Raw genomic sequence first — 26913 nt, 5'->3', positions numbered from 1 at the left:
ACTAAATATCTAAATAGTGTTAAATTAAGTTAAAGATTAAACAATGTTAATATCAGTCATTCTGTTACATGTGTTAGGTTATGCAATTGATATAATATCAACATTTTTCATCATGATAAGAAACTTACAATACATATTTTGACATCCACATTTTGGGGTAGTATACCACCTGTTATTTTTTTTTCACAAATTGCATTGTGCCTCACTCTCTCATCAAGTAATTCTGAGATGCAAGTACAAAAAAAAAAATACAAATGGAATAACGCCTTTTATAGGACTAAGTATAAAATATAGTTGATTTAGCTCCGAACTATATCAATGCCATGTAATAAATACAAATGCTCTTGTGAAACGGTAGTAACAATTTTAGTTCCATTTGAAAAATACCTTATTAGTTTGTTTTTGGTTGCGTGAACATACTCTGCGTTCCAATTACGGCCTGGCAAAAGAGAGTTGAAACTAATAGGGGCGCCACCGTCAATGTAAACCATCTGTAATTAGTTCCAACGGTCCAATAAAGGCGGGGCCACACTTGTGACAATTTACCGAACATTATCCCGTATCAAAAACACGTGTCATTCGTCACGCGAAAAATTTGTCACAAGCTGCAGTACGAACACTGAAAGAAACTGCCGAACACAGAATAAACGACAGGAAAATGTATGGAGTTAGAGCTCGTTCCCACTACGTGTAAGATTTTGATTTTCTGATTCCGTCGGGCGTCGGCGCCTCTATCCCTATATATGTCGGGTGTCGGGCCCGTATTTCAAACGGTTCGGTCGGAAGAGCAACGGGTGCGGGTGGCTGGGTGTCGGATCCGACACCCGACACGATTTCTATCCGGACATGTCGGCTGGCAAATGGCCGACATTTCTTGTCGGCTCCGACACAAAATCGGTGCCCGAGCAAGTGTGAATAGCTTCATATACAAAGTTCTGCATCAGAACGTCCGATTAAAATCTTGATCCGACAAGTGTGAACCGGCTCTGGGCCATTTTTTTTTCAAACTTGTCCACCCCACTTTTTTTGTAACATGGGTATTTTTTACGTGGTTCATACTCAGAATCGCGAGATCCTGATAGGAGAAAAAAATGTCCCAATATTTCCATACATTTTTCAAACTTTCCATTCCGTTACCGCCATACAGAATGTATCAAAAACTGGTAACGGAATAGGAAAATAACCATGGGACACTTTTTTTCTCCTAATAGAATTGAAAGAGCTCGCGATTCTGAGTGGAAACCACATAAAAATTTCCAAATGCAAAAAAAGTGGGGCGGACAACTTTGAAAAAAAAAGGGCCATCTTACGATCCAACCAGGCCCAGTGAGGACGCTACACCGTGCGTTGCCAAAAGTGAGAATTCTGGTACATATTATTGGTAGGGATATAGCATGGCGACGGCAGGGTCCTCGGTTTCGAAGGTGATGAGCACGTCTTTGAACTTGTCGAGCAACTGCATCAGTTGCGACCGGGTCACGTTCTCCATGAACATTATTTCTTCGAGGTGCTGTTCGCCTCGTAGGTAGCCTGTAATTAAATATATGTTAAGTACCAAGTTTTACACTAGTAACTAAATGAGAACTAAGTGCGATCGTATAAAAATATCATTTATCCGGGCTCCCGACAAAACGTTACTTGAAACTATTAAGACTGCACATTTTTCAATCTACAGGGTTTTTACGGAAAATCCTTACATATTTAAATTCAAACAGCTTTGTTGATTCATTTGTAGGCAAGTCATTCTTTCTAAAAGTGCAATCTAATTTTAATCATAAATTCGAATGGAAAAAAAAAGTTAAAATACTATTTGAGCGTAATGCCTGGAGTAGGGTTAACCTATGCTATACTTGTTTAGTCATATCTATTTCAAAAACTCACGAAAATCATCTATCTTTCAACCTATGTTTTATGAACTTTAGTGGCTTAACTAACTTGCCTTTCTTATATAGTTGTGTCATTCGGCATACCGACCCGGTCATAATGAAAACTGATGGACTTTAGTGGGTTCACATACCTTTCTTGGGTGAAGGTGTCTTTAGTAAAGAATTTGTGCTAGCATCCACCACATCGAAATAAATGTTTGATAAGGTTCAGCAAATATCTAACAGTGGGCTACTTTTCTTTCGAACTGTACCAGTAGGCCCAGTAGTAGAAGGTCATCTGTGTGTTTAGAGGCGGGTATATCGGCTAAGGCTGCTCTTTCCTCAGGGGTAAACGTATCTAATAGACTGTGCTGGGTGGGTCCCTGGGTATCCGGCAGACTTCTACCTAGTGGAAACAAAAACTGTTTGATGGATTTGGTGGGTTGACTTACCTTTCTTATGTAACTGTGCGAGTAGTAACAGGTCATCGGTGTGTTTAGAGGAGGGTATGTCAGCTAAGGCGGCTCTTTCTTCAGGGGGGGGGGGGGGGTTCTTCTTGTCTAATAGAGACTCTGTGCTGGGTGGGTCTGTGCAGTTCTACCTAGTTGAAACAAAGAATGTTTGGAGTTTAGTGGGTTGACTTACCTTTCTTATGTAACTGTGCGAGTAGTAACAGGTCATCGGTGTGTTTAGAGGCGGGTATGTCAGCTAAGGCGGCTCTTTCTTCAGGGGTGAAGGTGTCCAATAGAGACTCTGTGCTAGGTGGGTCCGTGGGTATCCGGCACGCGTCGACTACGTCGCAACTGGCCGGGACACTCCAGACGGTAGGCGGCTGAAAGCTGTATGAAAAACGGTCAATTTGATGTTTGTTAGCGATTCTCAAAATCCATACTAATATTATAAATGGGAAAGTGTGTGTGTCTGTTCGTTTGTCCGCCTTTCACGGGGAAACGGAGCGACGAATTGACGTGTTTTTTTTTTAATGGAGATAGTTGAAGGGATGGAGAGTGACATACTACTTTTTGTCTCTTTATAACCACAAACTTCTCCAAATTGGAGGGTGAAGTTTGTATAGAGGATTCCGGAATTTTCAAATTAAACGCGAACGAAGCCGCGGGCAAAAGCTAGTATACATATAAATGTGTAAGGATTAACACTTTCGCAACCAAGAAGTAGTAAAATTTTCTCAGGTGCCAGAGAACCCGTCCAGCGGGTTCTAGCCATACAATAGAAGCCATTTTTAACACGCTTTTATTAGGTCGTCGTGTATGTAACTATGTATGTAATGGAATCTAAGGAAGCTAATTTAACCATCTTCCAGGAGTCGTAGCGTAATGAAAATTGGCAGCTATATGTAGTTCCGATGACAATACAATAATATGGTACTATTGAGCTGATCTGATGATGGAGTCGGAAGATATGAACTGGAACTACATGATGGAACATCGTATCATAGCCGTTTTTGGGTTTCTAAGAAAAGTCTTGTAATGAATTTTGACTACAATTAGGTTTCAAGGTCTGATGATGAAGCCGAAAGATATGAACTGGAACTACATGATGGAACATCGTATCATAGCTGTTTTTGGGTTTCTTAGAAAAGTCTTGTAATAAACTTTGACTACGATTAGGTTTCAAGGTCTGATGATGGAGCCGGAAGATATGAGCTGGAACTACATGATGGAACATCGTATCATAGCTGTTTTTGGGCTTCTTAGGAAAGTCTTGTAATGAACTTTGACTACAATTAGGTTTCAAGGTCTGATGATGGAGTCGGAAGATATGAACTGGAACTACATGATGGAATATCGTATCATAGCAGTTTTTGAGTTTCTTAGAAAAGTCTTGTAATGAACTTTGACTATAATTAGGTTTCAAGGTCTGATGATGAAGCCGAAAGATATGAACTGGAACTACATGATGGAACATCGTATCATAGCTGTTTTTGGGTTTCTTAGAAAAGTCTTGTAATGAACTATGACTACGATTAGGTATCAAGGCCTGATGATGGTGCCGGAAGATAAGAACAGAAAAAAAGGGGGGGGGGGGGGGGGCTCGAGGGGGAAGCATGAAAGAAAGATCAACGTAGTATTTAAAATAAGTTGGGTTAGCGTTTTCTTGTGACCTTTAAGAGCAAACAAAGGGGGGCTCGGGGGGCGAAGCCCCCGCATAAAAGAAAGATCAACGTTGTGTTTAAAATAAGTTGGGTTAAGGTTTTCTTGTGATCCTTAAGAGTAAAGAAAAGGGGGCTCGGGGGCGAAGCCCCCGCATGAAAGAAAGATCAACGTAGTATTTAAGATAAGTTGGGTTAGCGTTTTCTTGTGACCTTTAAGAGCAAGCAAAGGGGGGCTCGGGGGGCGAAGCCCCCCGCATAAAAGAAAGATCAACGTTGTATTTAAAATAAGTTGGGTTAGCGTTTTCTTGTGACCTTTAAGAGCAAACAAAGGTGGGCTCGGGGGGCGAAGCCCCCCGCATGAAAGAAAGATCAACGTTGTATTTAAAATAAGTTGGTTTAGGGTTTTCGTGTGACTCTTAAGAGTAACGAAAAGGGGGGCTCGGGGGGCGAAGCCCCCCGCATAAAAGAAAGATCAACGTAGTATTTAAAATAAGTTAGGTTAGGGTTTTCTTGTTACCCTTAAGAGTAACGAAAAGGGGGGCTCGGGGGGCGAAGCCCCCCGCATAAAAGAAAGATTAACGTAGTATTTAGAATAAGTTCGGTTAGCGTTTTCTTGTGACCTTTCAGAGCAAACAAAGGGGGGCTCGGGGGGCGAAGTCCCCCCGCATAAAAGAAAGATCAACGTTGTATTTAAAATAAGTTGGGTTAGCGTTTTCTTGTGACCTTTAAGAGCAAACAAAGGGGCGAAGGCCGCATAAAAGAAAGATTAACGTAGTATTTAAGATAAGTTGGGTTAGCGTTTTCTTGTGACCTTTAAGAGCAAACAAAGGGGGGCTCGGGGGGCGAAGCCCCCCGCATAAAAGAAAGATCAACGTGGTATTTAAAATAAGTTGGGTTAGCGTTTTCTTGTGACCTTTAAGAGCAAACAAAGGTGGGCTCGGGGGGCGAAGCCCCCCGCATGAAAGAAAGATCAACGTTGTATTTAAAATAAGTTGGTTTAGGGTTTTCGTGTGACTCTTAAGAGTAACGAAAAGGGGGGCTCGGGGGGCGAAGCCCCCCGCATAAAAGAAAGATCAACGTAGTATTTAAAATAAGTTAGGTTAGGGTTTTCTTGTTACCCTTAAGAGTAACGAAAAGGGGGGCTCGGGGGGCGAAGCCCCCGCATGAAAGAAAGATCAACGTAGTATTTAGAATAAGTTGGGTTAGCGTTTTCTTGTGACCTTTAAGAGCAAACAAAGGGGGCTCGGGGGCGAAGCCCCCGCATAAAAGTAAGATCAACGTTGTATTTAAAATAAGTTGGGTTAGCGTTTTCTTGTGACCTTTAAGAGCAAACAAAGGGGGGGGCTCGGGGGCGAAGCCCCCCGCATGAAAGAAAGATCAACGTTGTATTTAAAATAAGTTGGTTTAGGGTTTTCGCGTGACTCTTAAGAGTAACGAAAAGGGGGGCTCGGGGGGCGAAGCCCCCCGCATAAAAGAAAGATTAACGTAGTATTTAGAATAAGTTCGGTTAGCGTTATCTTGTGACCTTTCAGAGCAAACAAAGGGGCGAAGCCCCCCGCATAAAAGAAAAATCAACGTAGTATTTAAAATAAGTTAGGTTAGGGTTTTCTTGTGACTTTTAAGAGTAACGAAAAAAGGGGCTCGGGGGGCGAAGCCCCCCGCATTAAAGAAAGATCAACGTAGTATTTAAAAAAAGTTAGGTTAGGGTTTTCTTGTTACCCTTAAGAGTAACGAAAAGGGGGCTCGGGGGGCGAAGCCCCCCGCATGAAAGAAAGATCAACGTAGTATTTAGAATAAGTTGGGTTAGCGTTTTCTTGTGACCTTTAAGAGCAAACAAAGGGGGGCTCGGGGGCGAAGCCCCCGCATAAAAGAAAGATCAACGTTGTATTTAAAATAAGTTGGGTTAGCGTTTTCTTGTGACCTTTAAGAGCAAACAAAGGGGGCTCGGGGGCGAAGCCCCCGCATGAAAGAAAGATCAACGTAGTATTTAGAATAAGTTGGGTTAGCGTTTTCTTGTGACCTTTAAGAGCAAACAAAGGGGGGTTCGGGGGGCAAAGCCCCCCGCATAAAAGAAAGATCAACGTTGTATTTAAAATAAGTTGGGTTAAGGTTTTCTTGTGATCCTTAAGAGTAAAGAAAAGGGGGGCTCGGGGGGCGAAGCCCCCCGCATAAAAGAAAGATCAACGTAGTATTTAAGATAAGTTGGGTTAGCGTTTTCTTGTGACCTTTAAGAGCAAACAAAGGGGGGCTCGGGGGGCGAAGCCCCCGCATAAAAGAAAGATCAACGTGGTATTTAAAATAAGTTGGGTTAGCGTTTTCTTGTGACCTTTAAGAGCAAACAAAGGTGGGCTCGGGGGGCGAAGCCCCCCGCATGAAAGAAAGATCAACGTTGTATTTAAAATAAGTTGGTTTAGGGTTTTCGTGTGACTCTTAAGAGTAACGAAAAGGGGCTCGGGGGCGAAGCCCCCCGCATAAAAGAAAGATCAACGTAGTATTTAAAATAAGTTAGGTTAGGGTTTTCTTGTTACCCTTAAGAGTAACGAAAAGGGGGGCTCGGGGGGCGAAGTCCCCCCGCATAAAAGAAAGATCAACGTTGTATTTAAAATAAGTTGGGTTAGCGTTTTCTTGTGACCTTTAAGAGCAAACAAAGGGGCGAAGCCCCCCGCATAAAAGAAAGGTTAACGTAGTATTTAAAATAAGTTGGGTTAGGGTTTTCTTGTGACCTTTCAGAGCAAACAAAGGGGGGCTCGGGGGGCGAAGGCCCCCGCATAAAAGAAAGATCAACGTTGTATTTAAAATAAGTTGGGTTAAGGTTTTCTTGTGATCCTTAAGAGTAAAGAAAAGGGGGCTCGGGGGCGAAGCCCCCGCATGAAAGAAAGATCAACGTAGTATTTAAGATAAGTTGGGTTAGCGTTTTCTTGTGACCTTTAAGAGCAAACAAAGGGGGGCTCGGGGGGCAAAGCCCCCCGCATAAAAGAAAGATCAACGTGGTATTTAAAATAAGTTGGGTTAGCGTTTTCTTGTGACCTTTAAGAGCAAACAAAGGTGGGCTCGGGGGGCGAAGCCCCCCGCATGAAAAAAGATCAACGTTGTATTTAAAATAAGTTGGTTTAGGGTTTTCGTGTGACTCTTAAGAGTAACGAAAAGGGGGGCTCGGGGGGCGAAGCCCCCGCATAAAAGAAAGATCAACGTAGTATTTAAAATAAGTTAGGTTAGGGTTTTCTTGTTACCCTTAAGAGTAACGAAAAGGGGGGCTCGGGGGGCGAAGCCCCCCGCATGAAAGAAAGATCAACGTAGTATTTAGAATAAGTTGGGTTAGCGTTTTCTTTTGACCTTTAAGAGCAAACAAAGGGGGGCTCGGGGGGCGAAGCCCCCCGCATAAAAGAAAGATCAACGTTGTATTTAAAATAAGTTGGGTTAGCGTTTTCTTGTGACCTTTAAGAGCAAACAAAAGGGGGCTCGGGGGGCGAAGCCCCCCGCATGAAAGAAAGATCAACGTAGTATTTAGAATAAGTTGGGTTAGCGTTTTCTTGTGACCTTTAAGAGCAAACAAAGGGGGGCTCGGGGGGCAAAGCCCCCCGCATAAAAGAAAGATCAACGTTGTATTTAAAATAAGTTGGGTAATGGTTTTCCTGTGACCCTTAAGAGCAAATAAAGGGGGGCTCGGCAAAAAAGAAATAATTAAATTTTGTTTGAATTAGTTGAAATGTGACAATATTTTCTAATCGATTCAAACAAAATCCCACTAGCTGAGAGCTTCAAAACAATGTATGGCGAAAGTATGTCTCTCTAATGTCTTCAAAAAGTCCGCGATGGCACATGTCTATATTGTCTATCTTTTACGGATAATTTACTAGGTATAAACATTTTTATGATAATACCGTAATAAGAAGGTAGCCGCTAGTTATTATTAAGTAGCAATTAGCAATAAGTACACGTTAAGCCACAAATGGCATGTAAAATCCGCCTACTTGAAATAAATTTATGTATAAATGTTAAAAGTATTTCATTATTAATGACTAAAAAGTATAAAATAAATTAATAGTTTAAAAAACACTATAAAACACGCTTTTATAAATGCACGTAAAAGCCAAAAATAAATTATGGATCGTTTAAGTTGTCTCTATTTGTGAGCTGAAGTTTAAAAACTATGTGCTTTTAATTATAATATTTGATTGTAAAAGCGTGGGGCGCTGGAACAGGAAAGACTTTCTTGTAAACAAATACTAATCCGAACTTCCTGGCGAATGAAGTTGCATAAGAACATAACGTTTACATATGCCGCCTAAGGGTTACCAAAGAGAACCAAAGATATCTCGTCCACGAACAAGAACTCTGCATCCTGTCACTGTAGACACTTTCCCCTTTTGTACTTTGATTACCGGAAAAAAGCGGCGTTCTAAGTGTCGGTGACTGTCGACTCTCCTCGCTACTAGCGCATATTTTGTCTGAGTTCGACAAACTGGTACCTACTTTGAACACTGACTTTTAATTGATTTGACTGTTTAATGTAGAACCTACTAGTCATGCTGCAACTCCAGTTAGCGCGTCAATCTGTGTAACCTCCTTCCCGTAACATAGCATAATTTGATTTATCAGCAAGTTTATACAAAAAGTCTTTCCTGTTCCAGCGCCCCACGCTTTTACAATCAAATATTATAATTAAAAGCACATAGTTTTTAAACTTCAGCTCACAAATAGAGACAACTTAAACGATCCATAATTTATTTTTGGCTTTTACGTGCATTTATAAAAGCGTGTTTTATAGTGTTTTTTAAACTATTAATTTATTTGTCTAGAAGTGCATCTGTTAAAGAGGACTCCAGAGAACATCAAAATGTGAGATCGAACTTCATCATCATCCTCCTGGCGTTATCCCGGCATTTGCCACGGCTCATGAAAGCCTGGGGTCCGCTTTGACAATTAACCCCAAGATTTGGCGAAGGCACTAGTTTTACTACTAGTTTTTAACCCGAAGGGTAACTAGGCCTTATTGAGATTAGTCCGGTTTCCTCACGATGTTTTCCTTCACCGAAAAGCGACTGGCAAATATCAAATGATATTTCTCACATAAGTTCCGAAAAAACTCATTGTCGCGAGCCGGGGTTCGAACCCGCGACCCCCGGATTGAAAGTCGCACGCTCTTACCGCTAGGCCACCAGCGCTTATGTGAGATCGAACTTATCAGTGTGATAATGTACCAAGAAATAGTAGTAAAAATTACCTCATTTCGCTTTGTAACTTCAGATTCAACGACACTCCATTCTTCTTTTCGACGCCATTCGTGTACCCGTTAACATTCTTGATCCTCGGCGACACATCTTGGTCACTCTCGAACCTGTCTTCATCACTACTCGTATTCAGCGCACTCTCCGTATCTTTCAAAGACAAATTCGACAGCCTCGACGTCACATCGTTAGTCCCATTTTCTGTAACACCGTTAATGTTATTCGATATGCCGCTATCTACTGAATTCCCTTGTTTTTTCTTATCTGTTTTGTAATCACCGTTTGTTTTTATTAGGCCGTCGACAACATCTACACCGTCGTCGAAACTGTGGTTGGCGGAATCAGCTTCGTTGAAGCCAAATTTTGTGTGATCGGATTCGATGACAATCGGTTTGGTGTGTGAGAAGTCTGTCTGGTTGAGGTTGTTCTCGGTGGGGTAGTCTTCGTCGGAGTCGGGGAAGGTGTTGGAGCTGACCCGCGGTTCGACGGGTTCGGGCACGTTCAGTTGCATCTGGTTTAGCGATGAGAACGAAACGCTGCAGGATCTGTTGTAGCCGTCGTGCTTTTCGCAGAAGTACTCTTTGCCATCTGAAAGGAAATAAGGAGACATATGAGACAAATGATAACACAATTTCTTAATTTAACAATAAGAGTCTTTGTCAATAAGACTATTATCACGTAGCTCCATTGAAAAATTTCACTTTGTAGGACATATGTTTCTACGTCTGGTGATATACAAATCAATGTAATGTTACAGAGGTTCCACGAAGACCATTTACGTGTAGCCGCATTTAAAAAATTAGGTATGATCAGGGGCGGCTCACTCCGCGATTCTATCGCCGCGCTACAAGTACATGCTGGCGGCCGCGAGTTCGCGGCCTAATCAGGGGTGGCGCGCGTTCTCACAGAACGCACGTTCGTACTTTCTATTGTTACTTTACGTCGCGAGTTTTTTTAAAGGTTCATATGCGATGTCCACATGTGGAATGACTAATAATGCTTAGTTAAATAGACATCATGAATAAAATAGGACAATTTTACACATATCCACTATTGGGACATACCCACGGAAAAGTTCAATAAGGCTTGTGATGTTGGGACTTACAAAACTATATAAATTTACTGTATATATACCTAGAGAGTACCCAAAACTTGACTATAATAGTATAACATTTTATCTGATATTAATTCGTTTTAATCCATAGGCAACCCTACGAGTATCGTCCGACGCTGCGCACGTGCGGCTCCTTTCTTTGTTAGAATTTTGTAGGCATTTAAAAAGGCGGCATTCCGTAAACATCAAAGCAGTGGGCCTTCTGTACTTGTACTATTATATATTCTGTGGTATGATTTACACAGGTTGATAGTCGTGAAATAGTTTCCATGGCAAAAGTTGCTTAGTATGGTCTTGGTTATTTTATTCGGCCTGCAAAATATTACGGGTGACTAAACAAACACTCTGTGTACGAGAGTACATAATTGCAGACATCAGGAACACCAACTTGGAGTAGTATCAGGTCTCCAGCGTGGTGAATTAAACTGCACATAGGTATGAACACAGAACTTAATTTAGATAGAAGAAACAAATTCATATATTTGTATAGGGGCCGAGCGTGTCAAATTTTGTACTGAAGTTGATTCTTGCCTGTAATTTTAAATAGGCACGTATTTAACCGGGCGACTAAATAACCATAGAAATGGGTATCAAATATAATAGTTTGGCGACTAAAATGGGGCCTCAAATTATTTCAATATGAGGTAGCATTTTAATGTCATTACGGCTACGGTTTATTCAGATGCGAGTACCAACTATTTATTTGGCAACTGAATTATTATATTGGAAACAATTTAAGAGAGACAGTTTAATAGGAAAACGGCTATCTATTAATATAAAATATACAGTTCTTTTAAAATATTTATATAGCAAATTAACATAAAAAGTACATTTAAAATTTATACATCGGCACTCATCACCTGAGCTGTCATTTTAATAAAAAAAAAGGATTCTTATAAAATATAATGGTCGACAAAATATTGTACTTATGGGTATGAAATTAGGTGTTTGGGAGTGCTGGCAACTTCGTCTCTATTCAATGAATTTAACTTTTCATGACGTTTACTCTATCGAATCTAAGGCCGGTCTTACGTAGTCTTAACGTCACTCTGAAAGATTCATTTTTTTGGCAGGAAAACCTTTTCAGAATATGCCTTGGCATAAATCGTTCCGCAGATTTTATAATATCCAATCTTATGCTGGCATAATGTTAATGAGCAAAATAATCTTCTAAATTAAGAGTACTTCCGTAGATTTTTGTTTGCATAATATTTAGGCAGTAAAAAGTTGTCCATCTTCTTCCTATTTTTGTTTTGATAGCGAGTCTTGTGTGTTGGGGATGCAAGATACCTAACACTCCTCCTCACTTCGCTCGTCGTCGTACCTAACGGTGCCTCTGGGACTGTATTTCATTTCCTTTTTGCTATCGTTGTTTTGATCATACAAAGTACCTAAGAATTATGCCATAGCAAATTTGGTAGGACTTATATTCTACTAAAAAAATAACCTAACACTAACCCACTTTTCTGCTAGCAGAAAATAATTCTGCTCCTATACCTCTAATATTATACTATACGATTAACACGGTACTTTTTTTTAAATGCCATGTCGGTGGTAAACAAGCATACGATCGGCCTGATGGAAAGTGGTCACCGTAACCTATGGACGCCTGCTACTCAAGGGGTATCATATGCGCGTTACCGACCCATTAGAAGCTTATACACTCCTTTTTGCTGTGTATTTATTATAAAATGATTTGGTACGCGTTCCCTTATAGAGATATTTAAATACTACTCGTGGTTTACGGGTCGCAAATACGATGTTTGAATAGAATAAGTAGAATAGAATAGAATAAACATTTATTCGTGAACACAGGCAAGACAAAATACACATAATAACAACAAGACGGAAAGGAATGAAGTGCCACGAAATGGCCTCATCTCAGCGTGTTGCTGGTGACTTCCAGCGCTGATTTTCCGATGGGACCATCGTTTCCATAAAGAAACGATTTTATATGTTTTTTTAAAAAAACCTACTTCCCAGTAATTTTTTTAGTTGCCTCCGCAATTTAAATACTACTTTAAACGATGAGCTAAGTATAATTATTTAGGTGCTAACATCTATATGACTACAAATATTAAAAATCTTACGCTTTACAATACTAGGTGCCAATTATTATTTTAGTCGCCAAAGTATTGTTTAATGTTCCTCGGCAATATTTTTGTCGCTTGAAATTTGCTGCCGTTTTTTCAATAATAATGATGCTTAATATTTGAGGCTCATATATTTTTTTTGTCGCCACAATATTAAAACACAGCCAAATTATATTATTGTATGCAAGACTTAGATTCCCGTTTAATATTTTAGTTGCCCGGTTAATTATATGCCTTTTAAATATGTCTCAGGCTCTTGATTGTTCATAATTTTTGTGTTGTTGCAATTGAATATCACGTAACGAGGCATTTTTTATGTTTTGGTTGACTTCAACTTACAAAAATTGACGCCCGAAAGCTGCAAGCTGCAAGTAAAGACGGACAACTCAGTGGATTTCACTGAGTTCATTTGACACGCTAAGTAGATACGTTTGCTTGATCTATGGTATATATGACATCTGTGGGTATGAAGTTGCAACAGCAACCTTCGCCTCAGTAACCACGCAACTACTCGGCCGAGGCGCTCTCCGTAAGACATGTACCAGGGACATCATATAAGAGATAATTATCTCTTAGAGCGGCGCTCGAGAAATGTACAGTCCTTCACAAAACTCACCTGGTGTACTATCGGGTCCCCAGTGCGGCGAGTTAAATTGCACATAGGTATGAAGTTGTAACAGTAACCGTCGTCTCAGTAGCCACGCGACTACTCGGCCGAGGCGCTGGCTGCCGCCGCCGCCGCCGCCGCCGCCGCCCACGCCGCCGCGAGAGATGTACCACAGCGGTGCGGGCAGCGAGAACTCGCTTAGCATCTGAAATATCACATAGTGTAAGGATTTTTATGAATGGAGGCCCGCTTGCAACATTACGTTGTCGACCTACCTTTCATTCGCACGAAGAGGTTTGCCTCTTTTTTCCTAATGCGAACTGCTAAGGAATGGAATATGCTCCCCTCATCTGTATTCCCGGGCGAATATCTGGGTGAATTCAAGTCAAGAGTGAATAGGCTATTACTGAACCAGTGAGCTACAACCTCGGCCTTGTCGTCACTTTCCATCAGGTGCGACTAAGGTCAATCACTGGCCAGTTTATTTATAAAAAAAAAAATACCGCTGAGCATGAACGGCAACACCGGAAGGGTAGTAGGTACATAGCCGGTCTTTAAGCAGAGAGTACATTCATATACGGATGATGATTAGCATGGTTGACGGACGACGGGGGAGTGGCCATCCACCAATCCCGCTGGGTGGACAGTGAGAAGGTCCACCGGGGATTAACACAGGCACCTATTATTAGGACTGCAGAACCGTGCTGAATGTAGAGCTTTAGTACACAAAATAACGACCCCATGTGGTCGCGAGCCTCCGCTATGAGGTACCGAGGAAGAAGAGACACTCATATACATAACATATATATGTCATAGAGTTATTAGAAAATAGTGAGAGATAGATACCTGCAGCAGGCCTGAATGAGTGTGGACATTGGCACACGGTGCCACTACGTACACGTTTCCTTCACATAGCGGGTATATGACGGTGGCTTTACAATAAGGATAGGCCACCCTTAGTGAGAGAGAGAGCGCACGGTATACGTACCTTTCCTTCACATAGCATATGACGCAGGCACAGTGCCAGGGCCAGGGAACTCCTTAGCGAACTCGTCAACCAGCGGCGAATGAGTGTGGACATTAGCGCACGGTGCCACTACGTACACGTTTCCTTCACATAGCGCGTACCTGACGATGGCTTTACAATAAGTATAGGTACCTATAGTGAGAGAGAGAGAGAGAGAGAGAGAGAGAGAGAGAGAGAGAGAGAGAGAGAGAGAGAGAGAGATAGATACCTGCAGCAGGCACAGGCCAGGGAACTCTTTGGCGAATTCGTCGACCAGCGGCGAATGAGTGTGGACATTAGCGCACGGTGCCACTACGTACACGTTTCCTTCACATAGCGGGTATATGACGGTGGCTTTAGCCCAGTATACTAAGTGACCGGTCAGCTGGAAAACCTGCAAAAATAATAATAGGCTTGGATATGGTGTTATTACTGTTATTTAAACTCTTTGACCGCCAAAGACGTCAACTGACGCGTGCGACTACAGACCAATGCTAAACTTCGTGTATTCCAAGAGATGAATGAAATTATTGTAATTTATTTGATAAACAAACAATATAATTGTAAAATAATATATGCGATATACCTAACGTTGGTCATACTTTTAGAATAGAATAGAATAATGGTTTATTCGTATACACAGACAATAAACAATTTTCGAGATAACATAGGTACATACTGTATCCCATAGAGGGGTAGGCAGAACACATAAACTGGTTTACTTTGGCAAATAAGGGATCGGCTTCGAGATATACAGATAGAATATGGTGAGCCACGAAATGGCCTCACCTCAGCATATTGCTGGCGACTTCCAGTGCTGGTCTTCCGGTGAGACCATTAAGTGAGAAAAATCACGGAGGGCTTTTATTTCATGAGTAACTTACGCACTAACCAAAGGCAATATTTCGTTAAATTTAGACATTCTGGATAAGCATTCTAGTACGATACAATACAACTAAGGCTTTCACTTATCATGATGTTTCAAAATGGCTACCCATCGAAAATATTAGCTTAACTATACAATAATAAAACATCGTGAGAAAACCGGACTAATTCCAATAAGATCTAGTTTACCCTTCGGGTTGGGAGGTCAGATGGCAGTCGTTTTCGTAAAAACTAGTGCCTACGCCAAATCTTGGGATTAGTTGTCAAAACGGACCCCAGGCTCCCTTCATGCAAGGAGGATGATGATGATGATACAATAATATATTTTACTGCTTACCTGTGTAAGACTCAAATCTGCTTCAATAGCAATAGTTTGCAAACTCTTCAAAGGGCTATACAGTTTTATAAGCCTGAGCAACGCTGGGCTTCCATCCAGCGGTATAGATGCCAGCAAGTCATTTGGGTTCACCATAAGGAGCATCCCATGGTATGGCTTCAGCTTCTGTAGGCATTTGTCTATGGTCTCTGGCTCTATTATTAGCCCTCTGTTGTGGATCTGATGGGCTTTGTGGGGCAAACAGAAGGAGAGAGGACCCACTTGTTTATCCGTACTTGGACAAGACCTGGTAACAAAAAAAGGTAAGGTATCTTATTGGGAGTAAAGCATAAAAGAGCATTTCTTTTTTTTTGCCACTTTTATGAAGTGTGATATTTAAAAAAAAAAAGTAACAAAAATGTATGGACATTCTGGGACACTTTTTGTCTCCCAGTGAGATTGGAAGTGCTCGTGATTCCCTAAAACAATCAAATTTTTTTTATTGGCAAAAAAAAAGAAATACTCAAAAATGGTTATAGTAAGTTATCCTTGGAATATAATCAAGTAATCAAGTAATTTATTTGCTTTCATGTAGTACATTGGGTCTTATACAATAAAGTTTCATACATGAGCCCCGTAAGGGCATGGCAATTCTTAAAAGTAACTTATACTAACTTACACTAATATTTTAGAGAATAATTATATAGAAATATGCCATCGCAGACTTCTATTCTTTGTAGACCTTTAAATGAGGTACATACATTGTTTTGTTACATCTCAATCGGCATGAGCGGCGTATTCGATTAAAGCTCTTAGGCAGCGTGACTTTTACGACTTGATTAGCACATATCATCATATTTTAATCAATTTACAGACAAATTATAAATCTTAACTTTTCTTAACGGGTGAATCAACTTTTTCTTGCCTGTTATTGCACACAATTAATGGTTACGGTCCCCTGAGTGACGCCAGTTTAATACAAATTAGCAAAATTCCCGGCAGTTTGCTACTGAAATTATGCAAGCATGCATAGTAGTTCATGTTTGTAGGTGGCAAAAATGAAGGAAAGGGCTGATGTTAACACCAGAAAAAGGCGTGTTTGCATAGTTTAAGTAGCATAATTTTGCATAAAACTAGCGTGACTCAGGGAACTGAAACCATGGCAATAACAGGCAAGAAAAAGTTGATTCACATAACCATCACTCTATTCATAGGTAAAAACCGCTTGAAAATCCATTCCCATGTTTTTGAGTTTATTGTGAACATACAAACAGGCACACAGCCATACGCGGCGCAAGACTTTTTTTTATAAGGTGTAACGAAGAGAATTCATTTTTAATACAGGGTGGCCAGTTATTGGACGCCGGCCAGTAACTGGCAATTTAAAAGTTATATACTAACCGGTACTGCTAAGCTCTTCAAAAACAGATTTCATTGCTCGGGCCAGCGAGCTCCGCTGCAGTATGAGATGGAAGGCTGACCGGGGCGACTCGTCCCCATGTCTGTGCCATATGTGGTGGAGCTGACGGAGTGCCTAGAATTCTCCTCCTCTTCGTCATTCTCCCCGGAATTACTTTCGCTATCTAACGCTGATACCTCGTCGTGTGCTGCTAACTGAAAATAGAAAACGAAAAGATTAGTTGATTTGCAGGTGTGTCCAGCCATCTATCTAGTCAAGCAGTAACTGCCAAGGACGTAATGAGGAAGCACACTGGCATTTTATTCCGCAAGGCGGCGCCTTGCACGTGTCTAGGCATGTCAGTGTCACTGTCATTCATATATGAGAGAGAAAAAACATATCATCTTCTCGATCTCACGTATGAAATTCTTTATCTGTGCAATGCAAATGCAATGAACTAATAGGGTGGCGCCATCTGTCATAACCTTTGAGTGTGCCTCCTCATTTAATGTAAACTGGTCCTCAATGTTGCCTGAGGTGAAATACAAAATATATAGACGGTCAAACATATCTTTTCAAAAAAAGTCCTTTTGTTTTCTTTGCTAAATTAAGGAACTGGCCTGTCACTTTAATGTTGTGCTTACTACTTCAAAAGCTACCTTATTAAAACTGTATGTCGAGTTCATAAATATGTGTAAATTTTTTCATCTTATTGCAACGAGTTAAGGTGATGAAATGTACTATCTAAAAACAAATACTTTTGTTTGTAAACCCATCAGCGGTCTATCTATATGAACAGAAATGTAACTATGGTCAAATTAATTATTCATGTTAAACTTATTGACCACAATGATCCCGTATAGTAGGTAAGTAGGTAGTAGGTACACTATTCCTTACTGTGCTCGCGGCGTCGCGCCGTGATTCGCGCGCATAGACTGGCTGGAGCGGGCTTATGAGAACTGGATTCTGCCTTAATACACTATTATGATCATCTCTTCTAATTAGCCGAGTTCAACAAAGCAAGGGACGTCACGATAAAGTGTGCTCGCGCGGCACAGTTTTAGTATAATACAGTAAAAAAAAATGATTAAAAAAACATGAATGAATATATACGTAATTTATAGTGGGAGGCGTGGCGAACCTACCACTACTGGAGTGATATTGACTCTTATCATTTATTACTATCGTGACTCTGTCCGTAGGTATGTTTATAAATACCCGTATATCATCAAAAATATTGAAAATAACTGGATAAATTACGAGATTAATTTAATAAAATCAGCGGTATTTTGACCGGCTAATCTGACAACAGTTGAGACACTGACAACTAGACTGTCACTCAAACGTCAGACAGACAGTTCACAGGATACGTTCAGAAATCACAATAAAGACACGTTCGAGGAGAACAAAATTGTTTTTTTTATTGAAAACTACATCTACACAGTGCCGCAACACCACCACCTGTCTTAATTAAAATAAAAAAACTGTTTTATTGTAAAAAACAAAAGCAAATACGAGTTATGTCACATAAAACGAACATGAAAACCTCAAAGAACAGCGGAAAGGCGCATGCGCAAATAAATTGCTTTAAATGTAAAAAAGAGGTACAAATTAAAGAGACTGCCCTATGCAACACTTGCAATCAAAGGTATGAATTTGACTGCGTAGGTTTATCGGAAAAGTTGTATAGGATAATGACTCCAGATAAACGGAGTAAATGGAAATGCAAGACTTGTTTGGGTACAAATACTGCTAAACTGACAAAAAGGCAAATAGCAATGAAAGAGACCAAACTTTCAACCAAAAACATTGTCGGAAGTAGTACACCACTGCTAGAAAAAATAAAGGAAGGGGAAAAAAGTCCTGAAAATAAACAACCTACCACACCACAACCAAAATCGGACAGTGAAGTTTCAACTGATGGGTCATTTGAGTCATCGAAGTCGGAATTTGATGAAGGTGATACTTTACTAAATAGGAGCTGCCCCGTGTTAGAGACTAAATTTGACGAAGAATTACAGGAATATAAAAATAAAATAAGTGAACTTGAACTGCGTCTCCTATCAGCCGAAAATGAAATTCAAAACTTAATCCTAGAAAACGGCACTCTCAAAAAACAGATTCAGGAAAATGGAAACACCATAAAAAAACTAACACATTTATGTTCTCCCACACCAAAAGCAGCTAAAAAAACAAAACAACGGCGGCGAATAAATTTAAATATTATGCGAAAGGAAAATTCCAATAACCCTCAAGAAGAAAGGAAATCACCTGATTCGATGGGAAGTGAACATGCAAGAGATCAACAGGAAATGAATATAAGTAACACCACCACATCTGAACAGCGCAACGAGTCGGATGCCTCCATAAATTTAGATCATGACAAGCAGGACATAAATAGTGTGATAACCTGTAACTCTAAGAAATTGTGTATATTAAGTAATCAAAAAAATAAGAAAACTCTGCAATCCATCGAATATGCATTTGATCAAGGAGTCAATAAATTTTGCCACTATGTAGTCCCTGATGGTAGAGTTAGAGATGTCATGACAAATATGGACGAAAAACTGAAAAACTTTACTTTTAACGACTATTGTATAATCTTTATTGGCGAGAAAGACATTATATCTAATGAACATAGTATTCAATTAGTAAATTATTTAAGAGAAACGCTTCAAGGGATAACACACACAAATGTAATAATTAGCTTGCCAACTTATGTGTGTGGAGCCCTCATATATAATTACAAAGTTGAGATGTTCAACACTTTACTGGCTATGGATTTGCAAAGCCACGATTACGCAATTATATTTGACACAAACTTAGACCTAACATTAGATATGTTTTCAAATTACTCTGGCAAAATTACACAGTTTGGTATAAAAAATATATTTATAAATTTAAAGAAATACATAAGCAAGATTCATGAAACAACGAATAGACAGCAGGAAATTGTATCTTTATCTCATGACAATGTCCAAACAAACTTAGAGCCTGAAGATCTGTTACCTAGTGATCTTTTTCGTGACTAAAGGCCATCATACATTTAACATTTTTCACCAAAATATTCAGAGCCTAAGATCTAAAATGAGCCAGATTGAAATTCTTACAGATGCAAATAATATAGACGTTCTCTGTTTCACGGAAACCTTCCTAAAGGGTAATGAAGTGGGCACTTTACAATTAGAGGGTTACAACTTGGGGTCATATTTTTGTAGATCCCGCAAATCTAGGGAGGTGTATGTATCTATCTAAAAAAAAACTTAAATTATGTAAATTTACAATGGATATCAGATATGTCTGTTGAAACGCACCTGGAAATGTGTGGAGTATTTATACCTGAGCTGAATTATGTTGTAATAGCGGTTTATAGAATACCTGGTAGCGATTTCAAACTATTCATTGAAAGATTTGAGTTGCTTTTAAGCAAGTTACTATTACGTATTAGAAATCTAAAACAAAAAATTTTCATAGCAGGAGATTTTAACATAAATATATTGAGCGAGGATGGTCCATCGACTGAGTTCGTGTCGATACTAGCAAAATTTAACCTTATCCCTACTATTCATGAACCCACTAGAATAACTCACTTATCCCAAACGTGTATTGATAATATTTTAACTAACCACCGTAAATGTATTTCAAAAGTATTGAATATGGGACTATCCGACCACACAGGACAAATGATTGAGATACCCACAAGTATAGCTTTTCAGGAAAAGTACTGGTATACAAATATCAGAAGAATTAATGATAATATAGAGATCTTCGTCAAGTATATTTCACAAATAAACTTTTCTGAAGTGTATACACAGGATGATGTAAATGATGCATATAATATATTTATAGACCTCTTTCAGTTAATATACAGTCTTTGCATCCCCATTCAACAAGTTAAAAAAACATGTAAAAAAAGACCCAATTGGAAAACTCCTGGAATAATTACATCCAGTAAAACTAAACGCAATATGTACTTACGTATTCAAAAATGTAGGAAAAGTTCGAATGTAATATTATATAGAAGATATTGTAAAATGTTGAAAAGAATTATACGGAAATCGAGAATAATATCAAACGATAAATATATAAAAAATAGTATTAATACAACTAAAGCCACGTGGGACCTTATAAGGCAACATACATTACCCTCAAATAGTATTTCTCCGACTGTGGAAAAACTAAATTCAAATGGTAATGTCATAACGGATCCTTTACAAATAGCAGAAACATTTAATACTTTTTATGTGAGCCAAAATTTAGATAAGTTGCTATGCCCCTCAGAATATAAATTAACAGCAAATAAAGAATCAAGTAGCATGTTTATTGTACCCGTGGACGCTTATGAAATAAAAAAAATTGTCAATACAATAAAAAACAAAAAAAGCTCCGGTCATGATGGTATTCCAATGCAACTAATCAAGTCATGTATTGACTATATTATTAATCCATTAGTTCATATAATAAATTTAATGTTAAGTACTAGTACATTTCCAGACGCCTTAAAGAAGGCAATTATTAAACCACTGCATAAAAAGGGCGCATTGGATAATGTAAATAATTATAGGCCTATAGCGCTTTTGCCTTGTTTTTCTAAAATATTTGAGAGGGTAATTTTAAACCGGTTAAATACGTATTTAAGTAAAAAAAACATACTTAATCCAAACCAATTTGGTTTTCAAAAACAAAAATCCACATCCTTAGCAGTTTTCAAAATGTTTAATGACATATGGGATAAAGTCAATAGTAACAAACCATGTGTATCTCTGTTGCTAGATATGTCTAAGGCATTTGACTGTGTTGTTTATGAAATTCTTTTAAAACAGTTGGATAATGCTGGAATAAGGGGACATGCTCTGAAACTATTTGAAAGTTACCTGACGAATAGGCAGCAATCAACAGAGGTTGTTAGTTATGACAAGGAGCAGAAAACTTTGATCAGCACACAGTCAGCCTTTGAAACTATTAAAGTCGGGGTACCTCAGGGGAGTGTTTTAGGGCCTACGTTGTTCCTGATTTATATTAATGAGCTTCCAGAAATTGTCAATGAATTATGTATTTTGTTTGCTGACGACGCAACAATACTGTTTTCGGGTGATAAGTCAAACACTTGGGAATTAGAACAAAATATTAATAACACCCTCCACAAAGTGGTTAACTGGCTTAAAACTCTAAATCTAAAAGTAAATTTAACCAAAACAAAACTTATTAGTTTCAGAAACTATAAAACACCCTCTCTGTGCTTGAATGTTGCAGAAAGTGGCACATTGATTGAAGAAGTAAATAGTATACCATTTCTTGGGATCACAATAGATACTTTCTTAAACTGGAAGGAACATATTGCTAAAATAAATAAGATTATATCTAGTAAGTGTTATGCACTATCAATACTTTCGGCTACTTGCTCTGAGGATGTCGGAAAAAAGTTTTATTACGGAAGTGTGTTTCCACTGCTAACATACGGTGTTATTTTCTGGGGAAATTCGGTGGACATCCAAAGTACATTCATTCTCCAGAAACGATGCTTGCGCACAATATATCGCATGCATACTGAGCAATCTTTGCGTGGGATATTTAAAGAAAAGCGTTATCTTACACTTACTGGGATATACATTTTAGAACTTTGTCTGTTTATAAAGAACAACAATGATTATTTTAGGAAAAAATCGTCACGCAGAGACAATCTCAGAGAGCAGTATAAATTTAATCTCGTGTGTCCAAAATCAAATAACGCATTGTACTATAGATGCGCATACAATACTGCAATACGTGTTTTTAATGCCTTACCAGTTGAGATAAAGATGTTGGAGGGTAATAGATATAAGCTTAAGTTAAAAAATTGGTTGGTAGAAAATGTTTTCTACGACCTAAATGAGTTTTTTCTGAAATATCCCGGGTAATAATTATAAGTTAGCCAGTAAGCTAATATAGTCAGTAGTTTTTTAAGAATATTGTACGCTCGAAATGGGCAACTGTTGATACCGAATTTCCTGTATATCATACCATCTTATGTACACAGTTAACAATTAATAAATTTTACTTTACTTTACTTTACTTTACTTTATGTTATCTTTAATTGTAAACATAGCCTTGTTTTCGATTTTCATTGGATTATATTAATTATTTGCAATAGATTTCTTAAGGACAAGATCACTCAATAATTTACAAAAGCTTATTTAATTTATAACAAATAATAAATTATATTTGACTTTGCATGCATGCATGTGATTGGTTCCTCTTGAAATAATTGTAAGTAGAAAATAAAAAATCAAATAACTTACCATAATTTTCATTTCTTCTGTTAAATATGAGCACCTTTTTTCCTCATGCCTTAGTGCTTTTCCCAGTCTTTTACTGAGATCATAATAACATTTCACTGAAGAAAAAATAAACAATTTTTTTAACACAGTGTAAATATACAGTCATCAGCTAAAATATATTTCTCTTTGAAGAATTGAAGGCCACAAAAATATATTACACACTCTTAATGCTATATGAGTGGTCTTTGAACAGTACCATACTTTTGCTGGTTACTGAAGTTCAATATGTTTATATTACATAGGAGTGTTGGCTACATATTATACCAGGGGCACATTTCTCAAAACTGAAAGTTACAAGTTTAGTTACAAGCGGAAGTCTCTTTCCAACTTGTCATATTAGACACTGACTACCACTTGTAAATTGTAATTTGTAGCTTTGAGAAATGAGCCCCAGTTTTCAAGCAAACAGGTTTGTAGCACCAAGAAGTTTGAACTTTACCAGATGTAACTTACCAATAGAATGACTAGCTGACGCTTGAAGTGCAAAAACAATATTAATCAATATCATGGCCGCAGTGTCATCCTTGTTAGTCCGGTACGGGAGCAGTGTGGGGTGCCCCACAAACCGTACATCGTTGACTTTAAGTTCAAATTTACGGTTACACAGCTCTGCTTTAACCGCAAACAGGGTGGATAACATTTCATCTGTGAAACCACTCAGTTGCCCTGAAAATAGTAAAGTTCATTACTATAACTAACAAAACTATTTTGGTCTGGATCGCTACCTGTCCTGATCCTGCGCAGCCTCTTACCAGTCACTTACTTGAAGCTCCCAGCGATACCTGGGTCGACCCACCGGACGGTAACCAATTTTTAAAATTAAAAGGCAATTAGGCACAATCAGATCTGTAAGGTCTTTTTCTAGACTTTCATGTACAAAATTGCAAAAATGGAACCTTTATAGTTTTGTCATGTATGTCTATATGTCACAGTCATTTTTTAAATGTGTTCAGAATTATATAATGGCCATACTGGGTTGAAGCATGCAAGGTCACAGAGGAGGGAATGATTAGCCTACTTGATACCCCTCAGTAAAAAACAGGATTTCTTCAGTCAATAAGTTACAACATAAATATATATCTTTAAATAACTATGACATATAATTATTTTTTATATCATGATATGATTCATGGATAAGTAGTGGCAATCAATTATGTTACAATTACAACAGGATACTTTAGAGGCATACTGCACTGAATAATAGTCTAGGCGGTCTAGGGAAAACTGGAAAAAACAAGTTTGTGCCATGGTTCTTATTGTTAGGGGTCAAGTAAAAGTAGCACTGTAACCTTCTATTTAATGCTATCTTACCCTTGCAAATATTAGATGTCTGAGACTGTGGGTTCTGCAGGAGGTCCTCCGCTGAATTCACTGCATAAGGATTAAGGCGACCACATTTCTTCTGTTTACTTTCATCTCTGTTCTCACATGTGTAAGGATATCTGAACAGCAACCTGTCTCCTTTACTGTCCGACTTCACGAAGAAAATATTTAAAGGGTTTACTTCCATGGTAGCAGAAATGTGTCAGGTATTCAGATAGTTATTACGATAACAAATCAATGCATAAACAACAGTGATTGCAACTTCGGGAAGAAAAACGGGAGTGATTCAGTGGGTCCTTTATAGCACATTTTAGTTACACTTGGCTCTGGCACTATGTTTACTAGGAACACTGAGAAGCGGCCTTAATGACTGACGGAAGATTATCGGGCACAGTAATTATTTCCACGAAAATCAAAATAAAATAATAAATTCTACAAACTGACGTATCAGAGTGACGACACAGACAAACTGTACAACGTGAAGTATGCACAAGTATGTAAAGTTCTGAGATGACATGACATTCATCATTCATTCATTCATTATGGGCCCTGGGCATTTCTATTTAGAGTTGTACCCCCGAGTTTTCGCATGTCCCCTTACATTTTTTGCGATTTACTCTTAAGATTGAAGTTTTAACTGGGTAAATGTTGGTTTTTATTGAAATATATTAAGTAGACGCATCATTTATCAAGTAAAATGCATAATAAATCAATTTTTTATACTTACAATTAAGTTTTAAAATATGGTAAAATGTGGCTCTAGTACTGTCCCCTTCCACGATTCGAAGTTTTGTTGGACTTTTACACAATTTTTTTCTATGATAGTAACATTAAGTAATGCATTTCTACCATAGTTTAAGTAGTAGAAAACGTATTTTTGACGAAAAAGAACTTTAAAATCAACAGTAACAGGGTATAATTTCGATAAAAACGTTGTCCCCTCGAAATGTCCAGTTTCGAGATCGTCCGTTTGGTTACGCAGTTTTAACTAAGTAGCAAAATATTTTTTACCAACATTTAAGGTTTATTTTAATCCTGGCAAACCTGTGACCATAAACAAACCTTGTCTAACTTCACTTTGGTTAATAAAACAGCCAAACCGCGACCGACAAGGAGTGCTGGCATGTGACAGGTAAGTTTACCACTATGTTTGGTCCGTTTTGTTCTAATTTTTACGTAACTAAACTGTTAGGTAAGTAAAGAACTGTTGATGTTAAATGAATCAATGCCTCATACAGTTATTTCTCAAGTAAATAAGTTAAATATTGCTGTTAGTTTTGTATTATTTTCAATCGATTTAATTCTGGTCTAGACAAATCGTTACGTCCGTTTGGAAACAATTTGCAGCGTAACATATTGCCGGACAGTCAAATGTAACCAAACTGACACGGTAAAGTTGCGTGCACATTGAGAATAGCTAGTTTTTTGCCGTGACTTTGTCCATGCTTATTTTTTTGGTAATATTCATACTAGTTTGCAGATCTCATGGACACAAAATATGACCTTATATAATAATAAGATAATTTTTGTTACTAAATAGAAGATATTTCCCATTACTTAAGAAAATACTCCGTTTAATGTGTTTTATACTTACTAAGAGAGTTAAGACTAAAATATACTATTACTTAAATTCATTTTGATAAGAAATATTAATTTTAATATTATTATTTCTAACTGTGATTAATACGCATTTGATACCACAGATGTTTAGTAGAACTAAACTCTACCCAAAGTGAGATTAGATATTAGGTATATTTCATAAAAAGCCATTATAATAGTGATATATATTTTTAATAAGTATTGATATTATAAGTTCTGATATTTCAAGTACCTACGTACTGTGTTTTTTTACTGAGCAAGCATTTGAGTGAAATGTTTGCTTATTGTGATCTCGTCCTTACTTTGTCCGTTAAGTTACATAGGTGTCCATTTGGAAATTGTCCCCTTGTTAAAAAGGTGTTTTTATTGTTTAATTAAAGTATAGAAGCTATAAATCTTATGTTTTAATGCTAATAATTACAAGTTTCGTTAATTCTATTGATTGTTATTCGTTATATGTCAATAATGCCCGTAGTTACTTAATAAAACTAAAAATAAGGTACGGTTTGGGACCATGCCGTAACCAAACCACCTAAAATACGGTTTTATAAAAAAAGTTTCATTAGTATTATTAAATGATGATTGTTTTTACTTTGTTTAATACGAATTATATCTATTTAACATTAAAACCTTTGGTTCAAGTATGTCTTTTATTTCCTACACTAAAAAACATTTGTAACCAAACGGACCACAAAAAACCTCTCCCATCATAATAAAAATTCATTTTAACTAGTTTATCCTAAAAATATTGCGATTCTCTTCAGTGTTTCGTAAACTAGAATATATTTTCTAACAGAATAACACGACAAAATACCAAATAATGCCAATTTTATTTTCAACTTCTCAAATGAGTCATGGTACAAGTTTAAATAGAAATGCCCCCCTACACACTTCACCAAACCAAGTAATATGTTGTCATACGCGAACGTTTCTGTACTATATAGCTCAAATAGTGTTATTAATCGACGTTGACTTGACAATTGTTGGCGGTATGGCCTATGGTCCTAGCCTGTCCAGAAGGACGAAGAAAAAAAAAAAAAAATTGACA

At 38.2% G+C, this 26913-nt stretch overlaps 1 protein-coding gene across 1 annotated transcript; it reads right to left on the bottom strand.

Annotated features, from left to right (window-relative positions):
- Positions 1-1197: 1197 nt before the first annotated feature.
- LOC125235459 (GATOR complex protein NPRL3) lies at positions 1198-24724 on the bottom strand. Its single transcript, XM_048142029.1, is given in 12 exon segments — positions 1198-1530; positions 2511-2704; positions 9203-9794; positions 13030-13225; positions 14256-14420; positions 15249-15502; positions 15505-15534; positions 16629-16718; positions 16721-16841; positions 22905-22999; positions 23397-23609; positions 24255-24724. Coding segments are annotated over 12 exon segments (2304 nt in total). The 5' UTR covers positions 24454-24724; the 3' UTR covers positions 1198-1375.
- Between the last annotated feature and the right edge of the window lie 2189 nt (positions 24725-26913).

Source organism: Leguminivora glycinivorella, chromosome 17 (genome assembly GCF_023078275.1).
Source record: "Leguminivora glycinivorella isolate SPB_JAAS2020 chromosome 17, LegGlyc_1.1, whole genome shotgun sequence".
Taxonomy (NCBI): Eukaryota; Metazoa; Arthropoda; class Insecta; order Lepidoptera; family Tortricidae; genus Leguminivora; species Leguminivora glycinivorella.
Note: the sequence above shows the minus strand (reverse complement) of the source record. Positions and strands in the feature narration are given on the sequence as shown.